The 9,739-nt window shown below is 39.5% G+C and overlaps 1 protein-coding gene across 1 annotated transcript; it reads left to right on the top strand.

The window, feature by feature from the left end:
* Positions 1-5,425: 5,425 nt before the first annotated feature.
* On the top strand, positions 5,426-7,399 carry armc7 (armadillo repeat containing 7). The gene is made up of 3 exons (XM_026178018.1): positions 5,426-5,594; positions 6,284-6,427; positions 6,510-7,399. The coding sequence occupies exons 1-3, from the start codon at positions 5,507-5,509 to the stop codon at positions 6,851-6,853; spliced, it is 576 nt and encodes a 191-aa protein (XP_026033803.1). The 5' UTR covers positions 5,426-5,506; the 3' UTR covers positions 6,854-7,399.
* The last annotated feature ends 2,340 nt before the right edge of the window (positions 7,400-9,739 follow it).

The following is a 9,739-nucleotide window of genomic DNA, read 5'->3' as shown; positions in this document are numbered from 1 at the left end:
AAAAACACCCATACCCAGTTCTCAGATGTGTTGATGCTGTCAAATTATATTTTTATGTCAGTCTAAAAAGACTGTAGAAGACTTGAAAACTGGAAATTATTTCTGTGGATTTAAAAAAAAAAAAAAAAAATTTAAATTGTTCCACTACTAGAAATACTCTAAGAAGATTCTTACATATATCTATACTAATGAACTTCAGATACAAGATACAAGTAACCACAGTGATGTCACCTATTGGTTTCATAGCCACGCCCTGAATCTTACCCTGCTTTATTCTACTAGTACATGCCTGTGCTACAATAGTGATTTGGTCCGTCTCTGCTTAATCTCTCAGGTAAAAGATTTTAAAAAATGAATAAATAAAAAAAATAGGTTGTAGATATTTTTTTTTTTTTTATGCTGAAAATGTTTCATTTTGGCCTCTTGCTATGTGGCTGACAGGCAACGTGATGGCTTTATAATATAAGAACCATTTAGTGTTTTTATTATTCAACTTATGTGGCTGAAACTTAATTTTCATGTCATGAAATTAAAATTCTACAATGCTTTTAAAATGTGTGACATGTGCGTAAAGGCTAAAAATAGGTCCTTTTAGCTGGTTACTAGGTTGTTCTTAGGAAACATGATGACATAACATCTGATGCAGATAAGAACCTTCAGGGTGCTATAGCGTACCAAGTTTGGTAGTGCAACTCCACATCGTGTAAGAGGAGTTCATGGACAAATAAGGCCTGTGTGTTTGCATCTACCTGTGGACAGCTGTGGCTTAGCAGGTAGGGTGGGTTGTCTGCTAGTTAGAAGGTCATTGGTTCAAACCCCCCAGGCTGTGTGTTAAAGTGTTCTTGAATAGCAGAACTCTGTGTAACAAAATGCAATCGGCTTGTTAAAAAGTTTTTAGACTAGAAAACACAGGTAAAGTTTGGCCACACAGGTTTTGCACCACATGACATTCCTAACAACCTTCCTAACTAGCTAGTTAGGAATGTCATGTATCCTACCGGTCTTGAACTGGGGCTCTTTGCATGCAAGGCAACTATTTTAACCACTACACCAGGGGAAAGCCCTGCACGTACCCTAATACAATAAGAATTCACACTAGTGACTGAAATTCAGAACACTGATGACTATCATCACAGTGAGTATTAGACTTGTATGCAGTAGAGGTGGGCGGATCGATCCAAATATCGATAGTATCGATACCAACACTAAAACCAAGTTTCAAAACACATGAAAAGCTGAAAGGTGTTTTTTGCTGTGTTAACTAATTATTGTGGAAAGTAATAATCACAGTGACATAGTGGTGATTAAAATGTGTTCAGAATTTGAAACTTGAGAATTCATCTCATAAGTCATGGCACGCTACTCTCCCCCAGTTAGCTGCCTGAGTAACTTATAATTATTGGTACTGATATCGGCAATACTGGCCCTGTATTTGCTTGGTATTGGATCAATACCAAAATTTGTAGTGTGGCACAGTGACAATGAAGGAAAGTGTGTTCAAATAGCATCAATTAACACACAAATTTAGTTTTTTTTATTTCTATATGATAATTCTTCATAATTAAACAATAAGAACAAGTAGTCTGATGTCCTGTAATCATTATGAAGCTATAATTTGAAATACAATAACACATTATGTTTTTGTACAAAGTATCAACATCGGATCGGTAACGTCCATACCGCCCTGAATTTGACTTGGTGTCTGATCAGAAAGGAAATCGGTGGTATTGCACATTACAATCTCAGAGGAGATGCCGCCTGCTGGTCAAGGGATTTCTGCACAGGCAGACCCATCCATGTTTTGTATTTACAGTCTGTGGTTATACTGCATCTGTTATTTTCTATTGTTAACTATCATAATTGCTGATGTACACAAGCGAAAGATACCCTGCTGGATCCCGGGAGGAGACACAAATCCCTTGGCGGGTTGCATCTGGCATAAAAAAATCTGCCAAATCAAATATGCGGCGCTACCTGCTGTGTTGATCCCTTGTGAATAACGGAAAAACTGAAAGTAGCTTTCTTTATTTTAGAGTGGAGAAAAGCAAACAAGCACATTTTCTCATGTACTGAACTTAAGCACAATTTTTGAAACCTTTACTTGAGAATTAAAAATTTTGTACTTCTTTACGGTAGAATGCTGGACTCGCTCTAAATGGCCTTTTCTCTCTATCTACAATGTTTAGTTATTAGTTACAAATTACAGATCTTATATTTGAGTGAATAATTATTTCATGTCACACTGATAGTGAATTTAAAACCTTTATTTTGACAGATCAGCATCAGTTATTACTTTCTAGCATCCATCAGACTGAATACATCCCAACACTAAGGAGTCTGATTTTCCTGCTTCATTGCGCAAAAACTGAAGGCAGAGCTGATGTTTGTTGTACTGCATTAGCGTCTGTGCTTTGATTTTTAATCCTGATTAAACTAAGCTCACACCAATAAAATAAACATGAAAACCTCTGTGGCGTGCATTTTAAATAAATGATCTTTAACAATGTATATCACAAATAATTTATAGTTAAAGAGATTTTCATTCATACAGTCCATTAGGTTGCAGTCAATTCTGCCCCCTGCTGGAAAAACACGCAAGTACAAGAAAGATGCTGTTTAAGCTCCTTTACTGGGCGTCTTGGACAGTGTTGTGTCCAGCCCAGATGTCTATACAAATCTGTGAGGGTTACTTCAATAAATCCATTACTGTAAGCAGGCCTCAGTAAAAATATTCAGCAAAGCCATCTTTGCATATTTGGACATGTGCAGCGTCCACCTGTGGAGACCTGCTCTGTATTACAGTCTGCTGCAGAGGCACTGAGGTTCAGGCTGCTGCCCCCTTCAGCCGCTCCCTCCTTGCTGCTTCTTCTCGGTCAGATCATCGATCTGCTTCTGCCGCCTCTCCAGGACCTCCAACCTCTTGGCATCGTTACGCGCTCGCTCCTGAGCCCTGAGTTCAACGACGTCCTCAAAAAACCTGTGTCTGCGCAACAGAGGAAGTACCGAATGAAAACAAATGACAAGTGAGAATTAATTAGAGAACCAGAAAAGATTAATGGTAAGATTACAACCTTTCTTCTAATGTGACGTAGGTGGTTCAGTGTGAAAAAACAGATTTTGATTTTACTTTCACGGAAAAATATTAAACTATAGCTTTACCAAAGAAAATGTTTTGGATATTCACTTTCTCTCAGTTTTGTTTCAATTAGTCTCCAGAGTGTGTATGGAAACCTACTCTGTTTCCATTTTTCTAACAATAAAAAAACCCCCCAAAACAAGCAGTTGTCCACTGTAACTAAATATTCATCTTTTCTTTCTCTTTTGTTGAATTTTGACCAAAGAATGATTTCGGTGATTTCAATAGTTTCAGGAGTTTCAATAATGAGGTTATTTTAGGGCTCCTTCAAAGCTTTTAGGGATGTCAATTAAAAAGACACAACCAGCTGTGCCACAATGTCCAGTCTGTACAACAAAGCACTGAACAGTAAAGATTTCTCTTTGGACTTTTGGTCAGACAAAACACAGCTGTTCAATTTGCAGAGCTTCTCTAGTGTGCTGTAAAGTCTCTAGTGCACTAACAGCACGAACGAGTTAGTGGGACTAAAAGTTAATGAAAAAACCTTTGAAATTAATTGTATTGACAGGGCTTTTCTAGAGGTCTTAAAAACAACATCTGCAAATTCAATACCTTTAACATGATTTAAATATGATTAAAGGCATTTTAGATACAGCCAGGCAGGCGGTTAGAGCCCATCTCAGCTGTTACAGAGCAGGTTATCAGTCTGCTGCAGGCCCAACACAGATTGTTCCCGCTGTTAAAGCTGGCTTACAGACAGGCTTACCAGAAATCATGCACAAAGAGCAATACAAAAACAACAAGGAGAATAAATCTGCATTCAAAATACACCAAATATACAAAATCATAAGGAAATATATCACATAAACTGATTTTATAACGCTCCTGCACAGGGGACAGAGCAGCTCCAGGTCCTGTTACACCTTACTCGTGGCGTTGTCGGCATTTCTGACAATAATTTTACTTAATGAGACCTCGTAATAACCTTGAAGCAAATCTTCATAGCTGGGAAACGGGAACTAGAAATGTATTTGTCAGTCAGGGAGCCCATGGACATCACCACATACTGAGTTTCCTCGCTCGCAAATGCTCCACCAGACTCTCTGAAATGTATTCTTCTCTTTTTTCCCCCCTTGGGAATGTGTCTTTTTTTCTTTCAGATTTTGGTATTTATTATCTTGGAACTTTGCTCATTTTTTCTTGGAAACATAATGAACTAAATTTAAATTTATCCTTTGCTAATTTCTTTGAAATATGTTCATTTTCTTCTTTAAAATATCCTATTTTTTTTCTAATAAGTTTACCTTTTTTGATTTTGTAATTTAATACGTCTGAACTTTGCTCATTGCTACCTCAGAAATTTGACATTCATAAAGTATGTATGTATGTATGTATGTATGTATGTATGTATAGCATGTTACTGCCTTATAAATTTGCTCCTTTTTTCAAATAAGTTTGTCCTTGTTTCTCATTATTGTTCCATTATTTCTGGTAAAAAAAAAAAAATCTGATCGTTTGCCATTTTAAAACAATAAACTAGCTATTTATTTTTCATTTTTTTCTCCTAAGTTTAAATGCTTTCTCCATGTAAATTTGCCCATTTCTTTCATCAAAAATTTGCTTTTTTTTGTAAATTATCCATTTTTCTCGTAAGTCCGCCGAATTTCTAAAATTTTGAGCTTTTTCTCTTGGACTTCCAAAGGACTGCAGAATGGGCCTAATACGCAGTCGTACTGCTTCCCCTGCAGTACCTTTTAACAGCGAAGTCGTGCTGCTTTTATAATCTTCACTTCTGATCGGCTCTTTCGGAGCTGCATGTTTATTAATAAGGTGTGCAGTAAACACTTGCATGTGCAAATGTCACGCACAACATGCCTGTTACGTACAGGTGGCTGAGCTGTAAACACGCTTTAACGTTACCTGTTAATGAAAGCAGCAGCGAGTCCAACGATGATCGTCCCGAACAGGATCGGTTTGGCGAGCCGTTTCCCGGCTGACAGTTTGTGCTGCTTCATTTTCGTGGCTTTATTTTGAACTTTAAACACTGACCTTCCCCTACAGTTGGCTGAGGTGCTGTACACACCCCCTTCGTGTCCCACAGTTATTAGGAACTTCCGGTACCACGTGACACTAGCTTCCGCTTGACAGTATTTCTATTTTGTGTCATGTTGTGTGAGGGAGTATTAGGGCCACATTAACAAAAAACTATGATAGAAGACCTTTAACTGCGTATGAAAAATGTAAATTAGATTTGATTCTGTGTAAGCGCGGCTTGACCGTATGCTATCAGATCGAAACTGATTTTAAAACAAAAACTATTAAACGGAACCTTCGTCTTATCCACGCAGCTACACGGAGGCATTTCATGGTCAGACCGCGCCGGGAACGAACTGAAAAGAATAAAGCGGAGAGCGGAGCTGGTGGTGGATTATGTGGAGGAGCGGCTCGTCCGGAGGCTCTGACCGCTTTGAGTATTTACAAACTCTGGTCACCGAGTTTCAGGACACCGACAGCGACGGTGGGAACAGCTGTGTTTGGATTCAACTTTAAACTCACTACTCTGCTTTCTTCTGTTATCTTTTTTCCAATCTTGCCTTTTCGTCTTTCTGCTCCAACTCAAGATCCACAAGACAATAATATGAATCATAAAATAAAGTAAATAGAACAAAAACATAAAAAATAGGTGCCTACAGAAAGCCTAGGTGCTCCTCTTTGGAGACGTACGTCATCAAATAATTATTCAAAATTTGAAATTATTAAATACACATTTATTAAATTGAAATAATTCGTTTTATTTAAAATATATGTCAGTTGTTATTATTTCATAGTTCTGGGCTTCAACACGTCATGAATTTATTTCTACTGTCAACCTCACCTGTCAAAGTCAGGGGCGGGGCTAATGCTGATCTGGTCAGTATCTTTACCTTTTCGGGAGTCGATTATTTCGGTGGGTGTTTCTCAATAGCAAGTACGCTAAGGACGTTCATGGACTGCAGCATTATCTGGGATCAATCGTCTTAACTTGCTGTGCAGGGTAACCAATCAGATTTTAAGGTCTGTTGACCAGCCACAAATAATTTGAAATGAATATTTGAATGAATTAATTAGACTTTTAACTAAATATTTGCCTATTTAATCTTGGCACTCCATAGTTCTCATTTTATGTGATTACATACATTACATGTGATGATTTTTTTTCCTCCTCAGAGGCAAAGGAACAAGTTCTGGCTAATTTGGCCAATTTTGCATACGATCCAAAGAACGTGGAGTATCTGAGAGAGCTGCAGGTGACTGACCTCTTCTTGGACATGCTGACTGAGGAGAATGAGAACTTTGTGGAGTTTGGGATGGGTGGGTGTCACAGTGACATCTCCTTCATTGTCTGCAGCAACTGTCAAGCCTTTATCTCTGATTTTGTCTCTCGTGATCTCAGGAGGGCTCTGTAACCTCAGCATGGACCCTGAGTGCAGAGATGTCGTCCTGCAGAGCGACGGCATCCGCTTAGTCACAAACTGCTTGTCGAGCCAGAGGGAAGAGACTGTCCTGTCAGCCATCACCACCCTCGTGAACCTCCTAACACCCACGTCACGCTCTCAGATCACCGATCCCGCCATCCTGCAGTGCATGCTGCGCTTCTCCCTCTCCGAGAGCCCGCGTCTGCGCAACCTGGCTACCGTGTTTCTGCAGGACTCCTGCAGCGAGGAGCAGGTGGCGCAGGCGCAGCAGCAGATGGAGGGGCAGCAGACGGCAGTCGGCATCCCGCTGCCCAAAGACTAAAGACACAGCACAGACCTTTATCTTTTTATAAGTTTGCTCTCTCTGTGATTCACTCTCTGTGAGAGCATCACAGATGTTTCACCCGCTGGAGCCAAAATTTGAAATGTTGTTCAAAAAAAAAATAAAAACATATTGGACATCCGCTGGTAAGAAGTAATGGATTCACTTGACAAAAATTATGCTGCTTTTTTGGAATTAATAAAGTAATTCTCTCATTAACTGTGAGTAAACCTTTCATTATGAAAAGTTTACTCCCAGTTTGAGGTCTTTAAGGCATCAACAAGATACCTTAAAATACCAAAACAGCAGTCACATGATGGCTGCCCCTCTGTGAACCTGGTTTCTTCAGGTTTCTTTCTCTTTAAAGGGAGTTCTTTCTTCCTGCTGTCACCAGGTGTTTGGTCAGAGGCAGCAGTTTGATTGTTAGGGTTTTCTCTGCATTACTGTAAGGTCTTGCAGTATTAAATGTCTTGAGGTGACTATTGTTGTGATTTTGTGCTATTTAAGTAAATCTGGATTAAAATGAAAGCGTGTGGTTAAATTTGACTTCATGTCTGAAGCGCTGTCAGTGGTCAGTAAGATCAGGAAATTATTCTTCTTCCCACTTCTCCCTCTGGGGGGGTCATCTGCCTCCATCTCATCTAGCTTTGTATTCTAAACACTCAACCTAAGCTCTGTTGAAATGCACATACATTATATCATACGTTTTAAATCAAAAGCCTGACATCACTGCACTCATCACATATTCTTTCAAGTCTTTTGCTACATCCAGAAATACATAAAACTCCACCTTTGCTACTTGAAATGCTATTGTCCCTCTTAACCATCGTCTTGTATACTAAACCAAGAATAGACTTAACTAATAACATGTTATTTCTTTGCTTAACATGTGACATCAAAGAATATCTCAGTATTTGTCTGTTACTGGCTTATGTTCGGATCTTGTGTTTTATCTCCTGGAAGGCGGTGAAAATACCAAGATGATGCATCATTTATATACAGTTAGGTCCACCAAAACGTAAGTACACCACTTCAGATTGATTCTAAATCTGTCATCTACTTGAAATAACAAGGGAGGAGGATTAAATTGTCTTCTCAATCTAAAATTGCCTGACTTTGTATAATAATGGCTTGCATTTTTCTAATCTAACAGTCATTGACTGGAAGAGATAAGTCACCAGATCAGCTTTCTGGATTTAGTGCATAAATGTGCACCACATGCGAGCCAACACAACCTTCCCCACTAAAATAGTTTTCAGGTTTGAAACTACCACGTAGACATGGCCTGAAGGTTGCATGTCGTTTGCAAATTGTTCCTCTTTAAATATCACATTATGTGTAGAGGGAAAAAAAAAATCCAAGCATGGTTTTGTGTACGTATTTATTCACTTGACCCCTGTTTCAATTCAGGGGGTCAGTGTTGACATTGTGGAGGACTATAAATACCTTGGAGTACACATTGACAATAAACTGGACTGGGCTAAAAACACCACAGCACTTTACAGGAAGGGCCAGAGTCGTCTCTATTTTTTGAGGCGACTGAGGTCCTTCAACATCTGCCAGAAAATGCTGAGGATTTTCTATGAGTCTGTGGTGGCCAGTGCGATCCTCTATGCTGTTGCATGCTGGGGGAGCAGGCTGAGGGTCGCAGATGCCAACAGACTTAATAAACTAATCCGTAAGGCCAGCAATGTTGTGGGGATGGAGCTGGACTCCCTCAAGGTGGTGTCGGAGAGGCGGATGCTGTCCAAGATAAAGACAATGTTGGATAACACCTCCCACCCACTCCATGATATGCTGGTCAGCCACAGGAGCACGTTCAGTGAGAGACTGAGATTACCGAAAAGCACCACTGAACGACACAGGAAATCATTCCTGCCTGTGGCCATCTCCCTGTACAACGCATCCACTTAACACACTGTTTGCTGCTACAACTACACATGTTTCTTTTACAGCTATTTATTTATAAGTGACTTATGTATGTATGTATGTATGTATATATTGTACTATTCTTAGTTAGCGTATTGTCTGTCTTGTCTTAATGTTGGTTTAAAATGGAGCACTGTAACAAAAAATAATTTCCCCCAGGGATCAATAAAGTATTCTGATTCTGATTCTGATTCTGATATACATCAGGCCCCAGATGTTGAACTTGCTCCGACTCCTCCAGAGGTTCTGGATGTGGTTGAGGTTCAGAGATCGGTGCAGTTCTTCCACACCAAAGTGGGGACAAGCATTTCTTTATTGAGGCGTTGTCATTTTGAAGCAGGAAAAAGACAAACCTAACTCAGTGCCACAAGAACGCAAGTGATGTTTTTCCTCATCCAAAATAAATTTGCTCAACAAATTTTTGGCCTTTTTGTGTGCTTTTTCCTGCCACATGAGGGAGTCCAAGATACTTTTGTATGCATTGCTCCACCAATGCATTCACCTCTTGGGAGAACAGTTTGGTTATTAGTATCACCTGTAATAACCTCCCAGTCAAAGGAATGCATGGTGACAATTTGAAAACAAAAGTCTCGAGTCTAAAAGGAGAACAAACTCACTCTTTGTCTCAAATCCCATTTTTCCTCCTTGAAATGTGCATTCCTTTGCCTTTCCCTGTTAAAACCACCTCCTGTACTTGGCGCATGGTAGGAATACCATGTCCTGAAACATTTAATCCAAACCCAAAATATGTTAAATAAAAAATGCTAAATAAACCTTGAGGTTCTCTCTTAAGAGCCAGGAGCACAGTTTGTTTTCATTTGGGCTCTTAAGGGCTATTTCTGGGCCGAGTCCTTCAGGTCTAGACAGGAGATGACATCCGATCCAGCAGCCCAGCGTCAGGTGAACTGCACATGTAGCCTGGTCAGGAAATTCTTTACAGCTCTGAACAATGCTCAC

Source organism: Astatotilapia calliptera, chromosome 8, assembly GCF_900246225.1.
Source record: "Astatotilapia calliptera chromosome 8, fAstCal1.2, whole genome shotgun sequence".
Taxonomy (NCBI): domain Eukaryota; kingdom Metazoa; phylum Chordata; class Actinopteri; order Cichliformes; family Cichlidae; genus Astatotilapia; species Astatotilapia calliptera.
The sequence above is the reverse complement of the archived record's forward strand: the minus strand, read 5'-3'. Positions and strand labels throughout refer to the sequence as shown.